The sequence below is a fragment of the Poecile atricapillus genome, chromosome 2, assembly GCF_030490865.1.
Source record: "Poecile atricapillus isolate bPoeAtr1 chromosome 2, bPoeAtr1.hap1, whole genome shotgun sequence".
Lineage (NCBI taxonomy): Eukaryota > Metazoa > Chordata > Aves > Passeriformes > Paridae > Poecile > Poecile atricapillus.
In genome coordinates this window covers 42471487-42491400 of record NC_081250.1, presented here as the reverse complement: position 1 = coordinate 42491400, position 19914 = coordinate 42471487, and the positions used below count along the sequence as shown (strand labels likewise).

Below are 19914 nucleotides of genomic sequence, written 5' to 3'. Positions count from 1 at the left end.
TCTCCCAGTATGTGGAACAAACGTTAATCCCTGTAAAACAAAGCAGTCCCATACTTCTCACTCATACCATGGAAGGTCAGAATTCCTCCTCACTTCAGGTGGATCAGTATTATCACTAAGAGCAGTATTATCCCTGTTTAGAGATAAGGAAACTAAGCAGAAGTGAAGGGATTTGCCCAAGGCAAAGGCAACAGCCAACATGACTGAAGTCACTGGGTACTTACACCTCACTAGAGATTTTCCTGTTAATCCACAGAAAACAAAAGAAATGGGCCTCACAAATTAAAACCATTAAATCAGTTTTGCAGAAGGTGACTTACTTGTTTCACAAGATCACAGTTGACACACGATTCCTTTTCTAACCCATTTTAGAAAGCTATTCCAGACACCTGATACAGCTGCCATCAGCAAAACACACCACCTTCATGCTCCCAGACAACCATCAGTTAGCAGACCAGCAGAATCCCTCCAAAATGGCTTCAAGGCCACAAGAACATACTCAACATGAAGCCATCCCATGGATGTTTCTTCTCTGGAACTGCTCACTCAAAAACACTGACCAGGCAGTTAAAACTTGAAGAACCATGAGCTACTTCAGCTGAAAGTGGGCAGGAGACTGCAAAGATGGGGGGTTTTCATGGAGAACATTTAGGTCCCCTCCTAAAAAAACCTTTGGTTTTGGGATCTCTGCAGCACTACAGGAAGGGTGACGTGCTTCCCTCAGAGATCCTCAGGGCAGAGCTTGTGCAGCCACAGCCCAGGAACAGGCTGTGAAAGCAGCAGCCCATGAGATACCCCTGAAATAGCAGCAGCGTGGGGGACTAACAGTGGGAGAGGCAAGAACAGAGTAGCCATAGCACATCTTCCCAGGGGAACAGTCATTTCTTACTGGGTCACACCTGCAGAGCCTGAGAAATCCTAAGTTTTAGTTCCAGACAAAATATATTATTTTGCCTTAGTTATATTACTCTGCTGTGGGGGCCCTGTGGCAGAAATCTGAAATGTGCAAAGTAGGCAAACACCTGAATTATGGCAGCAGCAGATTTTTGTGAACAAAATTCCAGCAAGTACCACACACAGTTACATCTACCAAAACTGAACATCTCAGCAGCCAAAAATAAACTGTCTCAAGGTCACAGGAGCAAACACTCTAGATTTCAGTCCTATTACTGTCAGAAAACAATGGAACTTTAGGACAGCTACCTTTTTGTGAAATGCAAGGAAAACCAAATCAGATATTCACTACAAACACAAGTACTGGTGTATCAAGTATCAAGTTTAATTGATCTGTTACTGTTCATCTAACCAGAAGATCCATTCATACAATACTACCGTTCAGAATCCAGGAGAGTGATACCAGCATCCAATGTAAATTAGAAAATAAACATGCTTCATAAGTCACTGATCAGCAATCTGTTTCCTACTAAATTCTTTTTACCTAGCTTTTAAAAAGATTTTAGCTGGGACCTGTTTAGAGAACTAGCAAACAGGAGTATATAATACATATTCTATAAATATTTATGTTCAACTATTTCTCAGATCAAATAATGAAATCCATTATTGTTCCCTATGAAATGTATAACATACTTAAATTAATTTGCTGTGGACAAGCAGCAGCTAATAAGAAAATCTTTGAAATAATGGAGGACTGATTAGCTGTTGTAATGCAGGAACAAAAGGGGCAATAACCATAAGGGAGAGTAAATTAAAGAACAGTCTGCTTTTTCTTTTCCTCTTTAGAAAGCTGCAGCTGAAAATTCTAGTTAGCTTCTGGATGCTTCCTCACAGGATCTGTTTTCAATCACTCAAAGCACAGGGAGTCTGGCAGATTTTATCCAGACCTGGCATAAGCTGGAGTGCTTTATTTGGTGTTACCTTCACAAGCAATTGCATATGAGAAACGAAGAGAGCAGGAGAAAATACAGTTTTTTACACTGTCAGGCAAAGATTATTTACCAAGTTTCATATAAGCAGGTGCCACCTACTCAGTAGATGGTGGAGGGTGCACTCTGAGCGCCACACACGACCACAAACCCTGGTTCCGCCTCACATGTGACCGCCTTAGTCATCCTCATTCCTCCGTGTTTACTCCTTCAGGGACTCTGCTGCCAGCTTCATTTGCTGCCAGGGAGAGAAGAAGCGAGAGAGACTCTGAGTACAGCGGCAGCAGGAGGAATAGCACAAACCAGCTAGAGCCCAATGCAGGACACTTCAGAATGCAACTGAGTAATAAAACCACACCAAAAAAAGAGCTTGAGCATTTAAAAACAAAAACACCAGTTTGTCGTGCCTTATTTTTACAAAATACACAATTTTAATAGAAGCATTACTTTTTCCCACCCAAACACTCATCAAATGGGATTGCAATTTGTATGTTAATTATTTTTGTGATGAATAATGCCTTAAAGTCATTTAGCTTTAAATATTTAGGCTTTTAAGCTGATCTCAAAAGGCCAATGAACTGACAAACTGCTGCCCCCACTTCCCATTGCAACAATCTGTTAACTGTTATTCAGTATTTCATTTTGTTGTTGTTGTTGAATTGAATAAAAACATCCTGTGATATAAGGGGTAGCAGGCTGCTATGGTAATAGGTGTTATTTCCAATGCTGTTCATAGCCAGTTTTGTTGTCATTATCCTAGGATGTCCGGAGAGATCTCCACGTGAAACCAGGATAACAATCCCAGATGATGAAAATATCTGCTGAGCTAAAAAAACAGAGCCGCTCTGTGAAGCTCCTTGTTAAAGAGAATGTTTCATAACACAGAATTTACAGAGGCAACAAGAAAGAGTTTAAACTGTGCCGAAGGCATCTCTCACACATCACCTGGCAGCTGTCAGCCAGAGGCCCAGCAATGCCTGGAAGGCTGGAACCACCCTGATGTACCAAAAATTAATCAAAGTGACTGAAGTCCCCAAAGAAGAAGGACAGAGACAACAGTCACAGGAAGGAGACAAGTGGGACCAGCCCAAAGGACAGGCTGAGGAGCAGAGGCAAGGAGATGCACAGCACTGCTGGAATTCATTCATGCCCAGCATCACTGCCTCCTTGGAGGCAATTCGGCAGACAAGGAAATGAAAGGGCTGGACATGAAGAAATAAGAATGATCATATGAAGAAACAATTTATGCAGCTTTCAACTTGCTGTGTGGGTTCTATATCATTCCCCCAGTGGAGGATAGACATGTGCTACTGAGCTGAAGTTGCTTCTTTCACGTTTGTATTTGATCTCATAGAAATGGCCCATGACATTTGAGATACTAGAAAGAGAAGCATCTAATAATGTTGTAACAAAATTAGAAAAGACAAAACTGCAAATAAAGCGTACACTATCATTACTCAACATGGGATACAAAGATGTCAGATGCTTCAACACAGCACCTTCTACCTTTTCTTTGCTGCTAGTCTGAGCCTGAACCTATTCCAAAACACTACTCTGCATTCTAAAACACACCTACAACAACTTTTCTTTACCATTTTTATCTGTATTTCCATGCCATCTACAAGTGAAGTAAAATTAGTTTGTGATACAAATATTTATATGCTTCTCCATAGCAACCGTGCAGGGAAAAAAGCCACAGCTAAAGGCTGGAATACAGATAGATTCCTCTTCTACATCCTGATTCACTTATTTAAATAAATGTCTGAATAAAACTACAGCATCTTTAATTAAAGTGACTTTTTCTCCTATTGCAAAAACAGACACAGAAGACAGCACCTTCATTCAGTTCCTGATTCATCAAATACAAACCTAATTTTTATTTTGGAATGATTTTCTTAAATTCTGAATGCTGGTGTAATTATACGGGGATTGATGAGGAATGCAGAAGACTGGATAGGTATTTTTATTCTCTGATCTCTGCAGGGCTTGCCAAAGTCTGGAAAAAAACCAAGCACATGAGTGCTAATGATGACTAAATGTAATCTGTCCAAAAACTCTGTACAAGCTGGACCACTCATTTATTTTTGAAGGCCCTTCTAATTTTAACTGAGCTAATCTTAAACTAGGATTGTCTTGTGCTGGCAATCTTATGCTATCATATTTAAAATACATGATATGAACAAACAAATATCCCAGCTTCTTGAGCAGGCCAGTGAGTAGAAAAACCTCTTAAAATAGTTTCACATGCTGCCATGGCACATAAGGCCTGGGCAAAATCAGTCCAAATGCAGTCATACACATATTTCAGGAAATGAATCATAAGCCACGTGAGAACCCCAAGAGCTGTGTATTTAATTTATTCTTTATAGTTTCTAATACCAAAATGTATCTGGCAGTACCTGGCAGCAGCAGGCTCCCCCAAGAGCTGTCTGTTGGGCAAGCAACATGTGGTGGCACCTTTAAACAGAGAAGTTCTTTGCCAAGTTCAGGCTGAAGAATTTTTGAATTTTCTTTATTTACTGTGAAATGTTCCAGTTCAATGGGAAAATACTTCCCAAACACAACATAGGGGAAAGGGAGTGTATTTTCAAGTTTTTATTGCTGAGAAAGGGAACTGATGAGGTGCCTTTTAAGATCACTTTCCCCTTGACAGCCCCAACGTGTTCACTGGGAAACCTGTGGGGCTGAGTTAACTACTCTTCCCTCAAAAAGACATTTCTTTGTAAGCACTAAGAAGTATTTTAAAAATATGGAGAAGAGGTATTAAAAATGTTCTGATCTACTTAAACCTACTAGATACATAATGACAAAACCTGCTCATTTCAGGGGCATTAAGAGCCTCTGTGAACTAATCAGAGGCACAGCTCAGAAAAGAGCTGGCTCAAGAAACTATTCTTCATTTATTATCAGCTGAGAGTTACTAATGAAAGGTTTATACTTAATGCTCTGGTTTATGCAGCACCCTTAGCAACAGCAGCCTATGTATGCAATACATGAGTGAAACGTGTTTAAACTAGTATTAATTTTAGTGGGGCTACAGTGTTGTTTATTCTAAAATTCTACTATTAGGAAATTCTCTAAAATATTTATCTGCTGTAATTCAATAGATTTGCTATTTCCATTTAATTAAGTTTGAATTTCCTTGTAAAGCACATGTAATATAATTAGACAGTATGTCCAGGAGAAATAGCAAAACCCCTTCAATATGGTTTACAGACAGCTACTTAGATTTGCCTACATTTCAACATTAATTTTTCTCGAAGGACTTTATTAATATGGAACAGATAATTTCACACCACAAACAGAGCTGCATACCAAGCACGGAAATCGGGCTACTTCCTTTGTGGGCTCGCTCACAACCAGAAACATCAACTTTAGTGAACAGGGTATGGCTGTGGCAGTTCTCCAGTCAGAGGGGCTATGGAAGCCTAAGCATGAGATTTAGTGCTGCCAACAATACCAAAACACTAAATTAAATAGCTTTGAACATGAAATAACAGGAATACACAGCAGCACCAGAGACCTCAACTACAGCAAAAGGCGAGGAGCTGCCAAGGGATTTACCAGCAGCAGTGCCAGGGCTTGATTCGAGCCACAGCCTCGCTGGAAACGCAGGATGTTTCTGGATGGCACGGGGAGGACTGTGACCCACCTTGTCTTCCCATCTTGTGCCCAGGGCTGAGGAGCTGCTTTGCCCCTCGCTCTGCACAGCAGGGGCTGTCAGCCTGTGTGTCCCAGCACAAGGCTTCCTGCTGCCCCTGAGCTGAGAGGTGGAAGCTGCCTCTCACACCCCCACCTTGCCAATCCATCTGTGACCTTCTTTCTGCACCAGAGGACGACAGAGGGAACCCAGCATTCCTGCTGTCCCAGTGCTGGTTTTGCACACACTCATAACCTCATCAAACATACTCACCTTTCCTTTATAGTTTCTGTGGGACAGTCAACATTTAACAGGCGCTAACAGCCTTTGCTGGTTTAATGTTGATTTACTGCCCTTGCTGAGCTCTGGGTCAAATGCTTACAACACTGTTATTTTCCAGTTATGCTCAGCCCTGGTAAGCCAGCCTCTAACTACACTTAATTTTACCACTGTGTCTGCTAATGCCAACTGACAATTCAACCACAACTTGAGGAAAACAATTTAAAAAATAGAAAGCATATAAAAATGAAAACCAAAGAAACCAGGATCTATTGACTCACTGGTTTGATGTTTTCCACAAGTATACTCAATGTACACGTAAGTTTGGACATAGGAAGGACATGTAAATAGTTTATACTAAATACAAGAAGACATTAAGGCAGATGTTTTTTATCAGCAACCCCATCTTCTGGTTTTCCTGTATACACCATGTGGAATAGCTCATAAGCAGTTAGAAAGAACGGTGGTACGCAGTATCTTTCCCACTTTCTAGCATCAATTATAATATGAAAACATGACAGATATATATTAAATTCTTCCTTTGTAATGGTGTCCAATCACAACAATAGTAGTTTCTTGGTCCTTGAGCTGTCTTAAGAACTGTATCAGCTTAATCTGTAAGTACCAACCAGTTACAGAAGAGGCAAATTAACACCCACTTCAAAACTCAGTAAGCCTCTTCCACATGTAGTATTTTATTCTGTGTAAAGGTTTAAAAGCTTATTTAAGGGAAATTTGTTCTCACTGATTATAATAGTGTAAGGTTATGGTAACTTCATACCTAGAATCACAAATCTTCCCTCAAGGATTTTGCCTATGGCACTGAACACTCTGCAGGGAACGGTGCTTAAGGACTCCAGGTTTGGGGTTACTTTTAAGCTGCATTTCTGACTGACCATTTTTCCAGGAATCTGTTTGTTTCCTTAGCTGGAGATGGTAACTGATGCTTCTTGACAGCAGTAATAACAAGTCCCTATACTAGTACACTGCGGTTTATAAATCCCAGGACCACACAGCCACAATGTAACACTGAATGCTTATTTTCAGTTAAGTCATCCTGCACAACCCCTCATTCTTCTTGAAAGCTATTGATTTCCAGAACAGTTTCTCTCCTGCTTCAGTAGTATGAAAAAAGACTTGTAGGAACAATTTCACAACTTCCTCATTTCCCAGAGCCAAGGCCAATGGCCCTGTGATGTTGCAACCCAGTGGCTGCAACAAGCTTCTATAAAGGAAAGCCACACATGAACATTAAACAGTCAAATGCAGATTTTTCATAAGGAAGAGAGAAGGATTTTAAACTTAAGAGAACAAAGAAACAAATCCTGAATTGTCACTCTCGCAAGAACTGTAAGCAATTACAGTAATTTAAATTTTTGAGGAATATTTACTAATCTCCTTACTTCTAGATTGCACCTGAAAGATTATATCTAGTTTTGGGCCTTCCAGTATAAGAAGAACTCTGCCAAGCCTAACTATGGAATGCAAGATGGGCAGGGAGGTGATAGCATGCCCTGAGACACCTGCCAGTATCTACAAGGAGGTCAGCAAGAAGTTGGAATCAGGGTCTTGGCCAGGGTGCACAGCCAGGGAACAAGAAATGAAGCGGTCATTAAAAAATAAGCCAAGAAAGCCCCAACAGAAAACATTTCACTACAAGGACAACTAAGCACTGCAGCAGGGGCCCAGGGAGGTTTTGGAGTCTCTGTCCTCAAAGCACCCCACAGGAAACCCCACCCTACACACAGCCCTGGGGTCTAAATTTGGCGCCAATCTTATCCTGAGCAGGAAGCAGCACTACTGACTTTCTGAGGTCTCTCCCAGTTTGAGAGATTTTTATAGCTGTTTCTACAAGAATTGTGACAGGAAGTTTGCCTGGACTCCACAGACCCAGAGTGGGGATCTGCTACACGAAATAGAAAGACGAAAAAAAAAAAACTTCTTTCCTTTCTTGTTGCCTAATTCAAGATAGAATACCAAGTACAAAGCCAGTGTTAATGAAACAATAGGTTTGCAAAATTAGTAAGTGCAGAGTCAGGAAAACTTGCGGAATCACATCATTTGTGCCTTGGAGTATACTGCCTGATTAATAGTGCTGTGAGGAATAGCAGACAAAGCAACCCCATTTGTAGTACATTCTTTTCTCAAGATTTTTTTTCTGATCTACTTCAGATTGTCTCTGATTTAAATTGCAAAGTATTAATTAATACTCATTACAATATTCTTACAGTATTAGTCACCCTTTGCTGAACCTTATTTTAGTTCAGTAGACAGTACAAAAATGAAGAATAGTGGAAGTCACACAAGACAGCCTAATTGTATTTTCTTCAAAATACAGCTTATGCCTTCTGTCCCTCAAAATATTTACATTATTTTTGTCCTTGTGCAGCTCATATTTCATAACTTTTTTCCACCATAACTGGCCATGTAGTTGTCAAGTGACAGATAAATACACAACATTAAACAATATGTCTGAATGCCTGATGAGAAGCATGTGCTGAAACCAGCCTCACAGGATGCCAGCCCAGCCCAAGGGATGCTCTCCCCTTTAGCTTATGCAATTACCTCTCACCCAGTCAGCAGCTGGTCAATAGATTTTGGAGTCAGAAACTATCGACTGGCTATGAAAGCAATGATGCAAAAATGTGCAATGTGACATGACCTTGGTGCCATCTCAGAGGGGAGGGATGGACTGCAGTCCTGCACACATTTCTTTAATTTTGTGCCCTGGGTCTTACAGACATCACTACAGTTTAAGGGTGTAGTTGGTCTCTAGGTTAACAGCACATCAATGTTGCTTTAATAGTTTCAGGATGAGCAATGATACAATTTATTTTCTCAGGGGTTTTGGAGGATGTTAATTACCTGCTTGCAATTACCAGTTACCATCAGAGAAAATGAGTAAACCAAACTATTCTGCCTCTCTGAAGTTTAACAAGCTTATTCACTAAGCAGGGTGTCCCTGAGCAGGCACATACCCTTTGGAAGAGAAATACCCAGCACTTGGGGAGTTTAATGAGCCTTCTGGACACAAATTCCTAATATATGGATATGGCAGACACTGAAGCTTAAGTGCAGACATAGCTGTGTTAGCTCTATACCAACTGTAATCTCCTCCCCTGGAGATACTCAAAAACCATCTGGACAGAGTCCTAAGCAGCATGCTCTGAGGTCCCTGCTTGAGCAGGGAGGTTGGACTAGCTGATCTCCAGAGGTTTCTTCCAACTGACCCATTCTGTGGTTCTGTGACAGCAGTAAAAGCCTGGCTAACAACCAGGCTGCTCAATATGCACCGATTTACCACTTAAGCTCCCATGGCCTTGCACTCACTCTGCCTCATGATCAAGGCACAGCTGAAAGCAGCTAAACAGCCTCTGAAGCAACACCAGCAGTGGTGGTGGAGGGCTTGAAGGCACCTGGTGGCACTGCAGGGGGACAGTCAGAGTCCTTCCTCCTCACACTGCTTGAGTGACCAAGTGCTTGGGTGATGGAAAAATACACAGCTCACTACAGCTTGTGCAGAAGATATGTTTCAGACTAACTCTGTGCCTCCATTTTTTCCAGCATAAAGCTGGGAGGAACCTGCTGGGTTACAGACACAAGCCTCCCTCAAGTGCACAAAGCCACGTCACAGAGGTTTAGACAGGGGAGACCACACAGCATCGATTCCTGTACTGCACAGGCCAAAACCCACAGCTCTTGCCAACATCCTTTAGCAAATCTATTGCACAAAAGGCAAGAGACCAGTTTAAACTATTTAATGCCACAAAATGAACAGAGGAAAAACTCAAAGAGCATGAACATGTCTCCTTGTAATCCATGCAACAACAGGGAACAAACTGTGTGAAAAATAAAGAAATTAAATTTACTCAATCCTCAGAAGATGAAAAAATATATTCCATTCATTTCTGGACTCAAATTTGGCCCTCAAATGGAACCCAGGCCCATAAACCCCAACACCTAAGCACTACTAAGTTCTACCCACCTTTTGCTCTGCCAGCAGACACAAAGGCATGGCTAGCCCCAGCCCAAGCCCAGCTGGTCTCAGTTTTACCCTGGGCTCACATTTCTCCCCAAATTTGTTCATTTGTGGAGTCATAAAGAGCCCAACTTGGTTTCAAATAAAACAAGTAATAAGGTAAGTTTAGTCCTCTATGCAGGACATTCACTGGTAATCTAGATCAGCCTCCAGATATGAAACTAAGAACTCAACTTCAGGCACTATTTCTGAAAATTACCATCTGTGACATAAATCTGGCACAAATATGCAGAAAAATTTGCAGGGGGGGCTGTCCTCTGTCCTGCTACCACACAGCAGCCACAATGCTGCAAGTACAAAATTCCCATTTCTTTGTGGCAGGCAAGAAACTTCAGCCTCACAAATACATCAGAAAATACCAGAGAAATAAAATTTTTGAAAAATATAACTAGAAAATTTTATAGTGTATCTGAAGTAAAAGCTACATGTTGAGAAATCAGACTTCAATGCTGGGCAGGCACATAGGAAAAGTAACCACGGTTGCAAAGGGAATTCTTTCTAAGAGGGACTTTGCCTCTTTGTTCATCTGCTCTGTCAGCATGAAAAGTAAGTTTAATTCCAAAGTAACTGTTACCACAGTATTAAAAAAAATAATTTAATGCAGTGAAGTAGGAAAAACTAGTCAATGCTAAAATTATTTGGTGAGCTATTCTCAATTCTACTCAAGAGCTTATTAGGCAAGAAGTCCAAGGCCAGCAACAAAGGGACCTGCCAGGCAATTTTATTTGTTTTCCTCCCCTGCAGAGGCTCTCCTGACCCAAGCACATGTTATTACAATATAATTTTGAGTAATATTTTCATTCTTGCTTTTCTCTTCAAAGACAAGTTCTCTTATACTTCATGTGAGGGCTCTGTGATTGCCCAGTTACAGTCCAGTGAAAAATAATCAACACAGAGCCAGTAAACAATTTCTAGTTACAGTAATTTTATAAATATTTCAAAGCATTCAACTCTATGAATGCTAAAGTGTGTCAAATAGGTCTTTAAATACTTAGAGAATGGCAGTGGCACCACTGATAGAATTTCTTCCTTCACCAAACATACCAGTGGAAAGGCAAATTCCCTCCCGCCACATTCCCAGCTCCTTGGTAAGTCTATGCACCCATTGAAAGAAAGAAATTGTATTCTCTGAAACACTGGGCCAAACATAAGTATCAACTGATTACAGGCTCTTAAATCTATATTTAAGTCGATATGTGTCTGATCAGATGAAGTCAGTTACTCAAATTAGTTACGGTGGATTTATGGCTTGATCTGGGCTCAGGAAGTTCTTGAACTAAGCACAGGCAGAGGCTGGAGAGGTATATGTTATTTCTGCTTTTCACTCCATCCTAGACATCTGCATATTACCACTTTAGAGTGGCACAATTGCCACTTTGGTACCAGTATGCAAATATACACATACACGAAGGACACAGCTTACTAAATGTGCCATTTTCATTGAAGGGACACGACTGGACACAGGATTACTCTCACTGGACTACAAAAGACTGTCTAATAAGCAGGTAGGAGAGTAAAAGGTTGGTTTGGTAGCTTATAACTCCATTTCTTCAAAGTGAGTAAAGTTGTAACAGCTGACCTAAATTATAGGTATGGCAATATTTATAAATTTATAACCTTTATAAATTGCCCTGCTAAGCCTGTTGCAATTTTGAACAACCTAGCACAGGGTAAAGGTTTAGTTTCCATGAAGGCAATGGCAAAGTTCTCTTCTACTTCAGTGAAATCAGACTTTTCTCACTTTCTCTTTATATGCTTCCTATGTTGAAAGTGAACAAAATGCTTTTTCCCTTTTTCCAACACATTAGTGGAAAGAAAACCTCTTTGCTGTAGGCTGCTCACCACCTTTGTTTTGAAGTGATGTAGTTCTCTTCCTCCACAGCCCCCTGTTCAGAGCTGCCTGCACTGTACCAGAGATCCTCACAAAATTCTGTGCCTTTCTGCCTCTAATACCATCAGCAATTTCTTTGCAAAGCTTTATGAATTTTTTTTTGCAATAAGGAGAAAATCAACACTGTATAAGAGCAACTATTTTCAGTCTGAAGAGAGATGATATTTTAAGCAGCTCTGTAATATAAAGACAAACAAGGACCTGTAGATATGTTGAGTATTAGCATTTACTCTCTTTCTGAGATCTGCTTTAGTGCCTTTGAACACCCTATGCTATATAACTGAGCAACTACAGAAAAAAGTTTGGGATGAGGTTTAAATTGAAAAAAATGGATGAATGATTTCTGATTATTTCATTTTATTATTTTCATGCCTTGCCAACTCTATAATCCCAGTTTCTTTCTGTTAATTTAAATTTTCTGCAACACAATACATAAAGGCAGAGTACATGTATTACATAAAATACATCTATATTTGTAAAAATTTATTTTAATAATATTGTGGTTTTTAAGTTTAGAACTTTGTGTTAAATTGTTATCTTCTAAAGAAAACTTGAATGATTACAAAAATGGTTATGCATATGGCAATTATTCTTTACTTTGTCAACATGAACCCTGTGTCTATGCAGGCTTTCCATGCACAGAATAAGTCAATTTTCATATGCCTTGGTAACACTCCTCCTTATTTTTTCTGCTTTTTAATTTCCTTAAAGTACTTTTGCTTTAATAAAGCATTTTACGCCGTCTCCTTATTTATTCCTTGTGGATTCCTTGTTGTTTTACTGTCCTAGCTATACCCTCTCCCTTTTATTTTCACTTTCAATTCCTTCAAAATGAGAAATATTTCCCTTCTGCCTTTAAATTCACAGGTGGGTAAGCATCAGATTTGTTGGCAGAAAAACTGCTGAGAAGCCTGGCCCTGGAGGCTGGCAGCTTCCCGGTGGGAAGAGAGCCACACTCCTCCTCCCACTCCCATTATCCTGCTCTGATTTCAGGAGCAATGGGAACCAAAGGAAGAACAAAGTACTGCTAGCACAGCCCTGCTTTGGGGCTCCGCTCTGAGGGGCTGCATAAAGCTGGACAATATATTGCAGCCTAGAAATAAATGTGTGGAACAGATATATGCAGCTCCAGTCCAGCTGCTGTTCTAGACTGACCTTCTTTTGCTTCAGTGGAAATTAGAGCTAATGGTGCCAGCTTCAGCATGCACTGGGGGATTAACTATTGTGATTCATGTTAAATTGCCACACTAATTTAGTTCTAGCAGACCTCAAGGCTTGGCTCTGGAATGTTTTTTATACATTGCAAAATGCTTTTACTGGATACCCTGGGTTATCAGTAATATCACTCCTATTCCTCAACTCTAATCTATCACAACAAATATATTATCTAACATGCAACACAAATATCTAAAGTAATTTCTCTCCAACATATTAGCTGTAGCACATCAAAACTGTCCGACTGCTATAGAAACACTGTACAACATTATCATTTGTGAGAAAAATGTTGTCTCATAAATTTTATAGTAAAACCTCTATAAAATAAGTTGTTACATCTGTCAAACCAACCATATTTTAACAAACATGCCAGTAAGTGCTGTGAAAAGACTAAATAAATGCTGAAAACATCATATGATTTTGCATCAGTAAAGTGAGTCAATATTATCCAGTGAGTCACCTAGCTAATTCACAGCAAATTTATGTGATGGTATAAGATGGAAGGTGAACACACATTTCCACAGATCCTTCAGGGCAAATCAAATACGCAAGCTAGGGCAGGACAAATAATTGCAAAATATTAACAAGCTGCAGAAATCCATTTTCTGCACTTTGCGCTTGATAATATGTCAGTGCTCACATGCTCCTGCTTCCTTCTTGGCACTGGAAACAATCAGAAAATAAAGACACACCATTATAGGACCAACAGAACTGCAAGAACCATGGTCATTAGTTACGTCCTTTTCTAAAACAGTAACGTTTCACAACCACAGCAAAAGATTTCTTCAATAAACTAAAGCAAATATCTCTTAGGTATTAAAATGACAGCACATAATTTCCCCTACTAATAGGAAATTACAATAATTATTAGTGGTGTAAGGAAATACAGCAAAGGCTGTGGCTTACAGTAAGCCAGTGTAAGAATGCTTTTACCAAGGATCTGAATAGAATCCACACACCCAGACTCATTCTCTCTCTGTACCTGTATATGGCATCTATTTATCTATCTAAAAAATAAAGAAAATGCATTCATAAAGAAGACTAACAGTGTTTGTATTTAAAGGGGAATTTTTCACAATATTAATGGGAGGCTCTTAGGTTTTGATTTCCATGTGTTGGTTTTTGCTACCCTGAAAATTCTCCTCCCAATGCCTTCCTCATTTGTAACCCTGAAATTTTGGAACTGGACACTATATTGCTACCATAATGTTATAGGGAATTCACACTTCAGTGCAGCAAAGGATTTTTTCAGCAGCCAGTATATACTAAAGACTAATTGGCATTGAGCACTAATTTAAAATATATGTTATATATGTTACTCTATATTACTCAGTATGAATCTCATATACATAACCTTCAAGTAATTGTATTAGAATTTTGCCTTCCTATTAACTTTTGATCAAAGAAACATATCCCATTGAAATTGCCATCTGCTGAACTTGCTTCTTGACTTTGTTTCATCTTTCTGTGACATGGGAATAATCACCAATACTATTGGGAAAAAAATATAAAAATAACACCTTAAAGAAGCTTTCTCACTTCTGAAATCTGCAGGGGTTTGACTAAAAAGCAGAAAAGAGTTTTGTCCTTTGTTAGTGAATGGCTGAATCTCCTTTCATAATTTCTGCTGATCAGTGAAAAAATATAAAAGAAAATACAGCTCAGAATCACTAAGATCCTTATAAATGCTCTTGTATTAGATGCTTATGCCACAAACTGGAAGATTCACAGTGGCATTAAAAATAATCTCATTTGTGAAGCAGAAATGAAAATACTCCCCTGTTGATGAGATAAGCTTAAAACTAATTGATACAGCGAGTAAGCAACTGCTCCCATTAATTGTTGCTTCAAAGTTTTAGTTGTTCACTACACTTTCATATACTTCTCATGGAAACAACAGGACAGACCACTCTCAGGGAAGAAGTTATTGGATAAACTAATTAATGGTTTGGTCTGGTAATTTCAACATCACTATGTTAAAAACAAGTAAGGGAAGCTCTGGGTGTGTCCCACCTGCAGAAGAAAGGTGTCCTCTTGCCACATGCAAGTCTAATTTAGACACGAGTTTCTCAACCTGGCAGACCAGTTAAATTCTGGGTTTACTCAATAGTACTTTCACCAACCCAAACCCATCTGTCTTTCATTTCATTAAGAATTTACCTCACTCCTGGTTACCAAATGTTAACTAGAATGTGTTAAGAACAGACCTTTCCATCTCCCCAAAGAGGAAAATGACAGACTGATTAATTTGATAGCATTTCTCAAGTCAGAAACAAGAAGGACCAAGAGCCACAAGAACCTTATCTATTTAGCAGATTTACTCCTCTTTTATAAATAAAAGTAATGTTACCTTCTGAAAAAATTCACTAGCTCAAGAAGATGCTGATAACAACCCCCACCTCCTTTCACAGAAACAGACCTCCTTAGTTACTCAATTTATTTCAAACTATTCAAACACAGAACTTCTCTTCAACAAATATCCAGCAATCCCTGCTGTGTTATGTCAGTCCTGCTCTTCCAACAGCATGTAAAATTGTCCTTAAACATCTAAGGCTGTGTTGCTGCCTAAACTTTTTCAAGTCTTTCTTTTACTTCCTAGGTAACCAAAAGCAATGCACAAGGCAGAATTGTACAAAGCTTTTGAAACTTGCATGGGCAAGCAGATGGTGACCTGTACCTGCAGCACAGACATCTGAAAAGACCTCTAGGGCAGGAACTTAACACTTGGGCATTTTTATAGAGAGCTAAGGCAACAGAAATCTTAAAGTGTTTAAGCCCTCTAAGTGCTACAACTAAATAAACACTGCAGAATAAATAGTTACCTAACATACTTCTCCTTTGTCTCAGAGTCTGACCTGAATATTAAAAACCTAGTTATTCTGGTTAAAAACCACCTGGTTTGGTGATCTATTCTAGCAGATGTATCACATCCTACATGAAGATTACCAAACTAATTACAAAAACTTTTAAAATCCTTCCACTTCTTCCTATTACTTTCCTATCAAAAGCTATAGAGTCACCATTCCTGCACATGTCTTCTAAACCTACCAAATATTTTCTCTGCATTGAAATCTAAACTTATAACATGTCTTCAAAGGAACTCTAGTTGGCCACATCCCTGAAAGTTTGATCAACCAATCTGGACAACAATATTGCTTAAAATGGAAGAAGCCTTAAAGATCACCTTGTTCCAATCCCCCTGCCATGGGCAGGGACACCTTTCATTAGACCAGGTTGCTCAGGGCCCCATCCAACCTGGCCTTTACTTCCAGGGATGGAGCATCCACAGTTTCTCTAGGCAACCTGTTCCAGTGCCTCACCATCCTCACTGTACAGAATTTCCTCCTAATATCTAATTTAAACGTACTCTCTTTCAGTTTGAAACAATTACCTCTTGTCCTGTCACTACATGCCCATGTAAACAGCCTCTCTCCATTTTTCATAGGCTTCCTTCAGGTACTGGAAGGCCACAACTAGGTCATCTAGAGCCTTCTTTTCTCTAGGATTAAAACAGCACTTGCTCTGGTATAAAAAACTGGTTTTCATCTTTGAAAAGTAATTGCTTTATCACATTGAACATCTTTGTTGCTTTTTCCTGAGGTTTTTGCTGGCTTTTTTCCTTCCCCCCCTTTTTTTTTTCTCCTGAAAAGAGATAATTACTCATCCCACCTCTCTATCCTTTCTGCTCAACTGCCCCATTAATTAATTCCAGAGTTTTATCTGGGAGATAGTCCCTTCTGGCTTGTATTTTTCTTTCATAATAAGCCAACACCCTACCAAACATTCAGTGTCTGACAAGATAAAAATTTCTGGCCCAACAAGACATGATTTAAATGTTGCCTCCTCTGCTCTGAGGGACCAAGGAGAGGTCACAGAAAGGCAGCAGACTCTTGAGTTGAGAAGTGCACTATTACAATATATGTTGCTCTGGCACAGCTTTGCTCTGAGATAACGAGATAGATAGACCAGGCTATGGCTCATTTCTCTATACACATTCCACATTCTTTTGAGTTTTGGAAGTTTTGTAATTTATTCCACATGAAACAAAAATTTAGACAGTAGAGAAAAATATACCCTTGGAATATGAAGAATACCATTATCATCAGAGGAAACAAGATAAAAAAAATCATAGATTGGCTACACAGCTTTAGCAAAGACTGAAGAACTAAAACACCCAAAAGAAAAAAAAAAAAAAAAAAAAAGAAGAAGAAAAAAAGAAAAAAAAAGTCAGCAGTGCCTGTAAATTAGGAAGAAAAACCAACCAACCAATCCAAAACCAAACAGGGCAAATAAACTAATAAACTTCAGGTTCTCCAAATGCTTCTCAGAAAAGCAAATCTTCCTGTTTTCAATCTATTTCAGAGGATATAGAGCCATAAGTAGTGCACATTGCTCCTATTACTGGGTGAATAACCTAGCAAACAACAGAGGCACAATTGCTCTGAAATGATAGCTGAAGTTTTACTTGTTGTCAATAGAAAAGAAAGGGGGAAAAAAAGAAAGAGTATTACAGTACCTTCACTTACAAAATGTTCTATTTGATTCAATCCTGCTTTTCCATTTAATTTTCATTTATTTTACAAAAACTTTAAAATACAATAACGCTTTAAAAAGTATCTGTCTGAATTTCATTCTTTTGGCAGATATTTTCCTCCTGGCTTCTCTAATCCGTTTTATATGAGCTGGCATCTTAAAAAGCATGCTTTAGTATGCAGAGCCTAACAGTACCATTGAAATCTCCTGACAGCCTGCTTCACAGAAGCAAAAAAGACATTATCTCCCCAAAAGACCTGCTCTAAACAGTGTTCTCTTTTGCACATGAGCTACCTGTCACCCCATGCCCTGTTTATTGTTATTCACAGAGCTGCACATCAAAGAGAACCAATCCTGAGAGCACATACAGGAAAACTTACTCTTCTGGTTAAGCACACAGCTATTTATATAATAGGGTGTTGCTTTCCATGTACATAAATGAATTTGGTTTTTATGAAAATTCCCCTGGAATACTGGAGATTTCAGTTTCTTATTAAATAAACACAGAGCAGCAACATAATATTGCTTCATAAGAGAGCAACAGTGAGACTGATACACATGCAATGATGTATAAATGCTTGTCTATAGAAAGCTGCAGTATTTGCCCCATGATTTCAGAAAGTTCTTAACAGAATGTTATACTAAGGTGACAAAAATGTACAATGCCAGTCACCTCAGTTTAATACTTATTTCAGGAAGAGAAGGCTAAAGGAACTCCACTGTGGTCTGCTTGCTAAATTACCCCAGAATACATTTTAGTACTTTATAAACTGTTACATACAACATTCAATATCCTACTCTCTTTATGAATAATAAAAAATGTTATTTTCAGTTTGTTGAAAAAAAATACTTCAGTTTTTACAGCATAGTGTGTAATGAATTAATTACACACCAGGTAATTAGAATCTAAAATATTCACCATGCTAACTTAAAAGAATGCTGAATACTAATTAAAGACTGACATGCTCTTTGACCCCAACTAGCTTTCTTTGAACACAAAACCTCTCAGATTTCTCAAATGTCAAGCCTTGCTACTTTTCCACAGAAGTGTATTGAGCCTTCAAATGCAGCAGAAATCCTGTCCTTATGATGCTCTGCAGAACAATGAAAGAACAGGCAATGTTTGTATGTTGGCTGTTGCAGACATTCAGGTTGAAAACCCCCTACATCCTTCATAAGCACACCAGGCCTTATTCGCTCCACTCCCTATTTTGCTTGCATACTGAAAACCCGCTCATGTTAGTGTGACTAACTTTTTTATATCATTTTTTCTCTGTTTAATCATTTTACAAATCAACCATTTCATAGTTTAGCTGTTGTTTCAACAGGATGGTCTCTAACAGATTTGTTGGGAGTCTGAACTACCTGTAGGCTCTGGCCAGATTAGCATTTTCCACAATCTTGTGAGAGAAACAAATTTGATTTAAGGAGAAAATGCACTGGTAACGAATCAATTTCCAGTGCTTTATGATGTATAATTCTACTCAGAGTTTCTCAATTCTCTAAATATCTGCCTTCCCCTGAGGTTTTGTGCACACACTACATCTCCTGTCCCAGGAAGATTAACACATGCCATCCATACACAGTTTCCTACTGTGGGTGCATATTCATAACAAAGTGCAGAATGAATAACTTATTGCTTTTCCAGTACCTGTAGAGTTCATGTATGCCGCATCCCCTTATGCTAAACTAAAGGACTTGGAAGCAGGTAAATGGTAGATTTGCATATCAACAAAACACTTCTGACAACTCCAGTTATTAATGGCTAGCTACCCCTCCTCCCTTCAATGCCTGTCCACATGATCATTCACACTGTCTCTGATTCAAAGCAGTATCCTCCCACATATTCACAGTTGATTAGGAGTTAGATTTGAGAGCCTTTCAGCTGCACAGCTGACACAGGACCGCCAAGAACAGCTTTGCTTCTGGATGTCTCTAGAACAAGGCAGAGTCTGGTAATAGGGTAGCAAACAAGGGGGTTACTGTCCAGATGTCAGGACCACAGAACTTCCCCTGAGCTCAGCACTAATTCAAACACTGACAGGTGTAGAAGGCAATGTATCTCATGGTAAACTCTGATGACTTGTTACCCTGTTAGTCTCCTTAGTGATAAGCTTATATTGAGTGTAATTATCTTGAGTAACCAAAACACCAGAGTTAAATAAAAAAAGTAAATTCTGAAGCTGAAGTGTTCCAAGCACATGATCATCCAAATTGTAACCAGCATCTGGACAAGCAAGTAACAATCACATACCTTGAACTGACTGCACTCATTTCTACAGAATAATTATTAAATAATAACTCCAAAATTCAAGCAAGACTGAATCTCAGTGGTGGTCAACAACTGTCTCCTAAAGTCTAGTTTTCGCAGATTCACAAATCACCTGAACCAAATGTCTAAAGGGCCATGGCCATGGAGTAAGGGACCACAAAG

At 39.2% G+C, this 19914-nt stretch overlaps 1 protein-coding gene across 3 annotated transcripts in view; it reads right to left on the bottom strand.

The window, feature by feature from the left end:
• Positions 1-1258: 1258 nt before the first annotated feature.
• ANO10 (anoctamin 10) overlaps positions 1259-19914 on the bottom strand; it is a 121396-nt gene continuing 102740 nt past the window's right edge. For all 3 annotated transcript variants that reach the window (XM_058833333.1, XM_058833334.1, XM_058833335.1), the window contains exon 13: positions 1259-2121. In XM_058833333.1, coding sequence (XP_058689316.1) covers positions 2086-2121 — 36 coding nt within the window. In that variant the 3' untranslated portion in view covers positions 1259-2085. The remainder of the gene's footprint in view (positions 2122-19914) is intronic.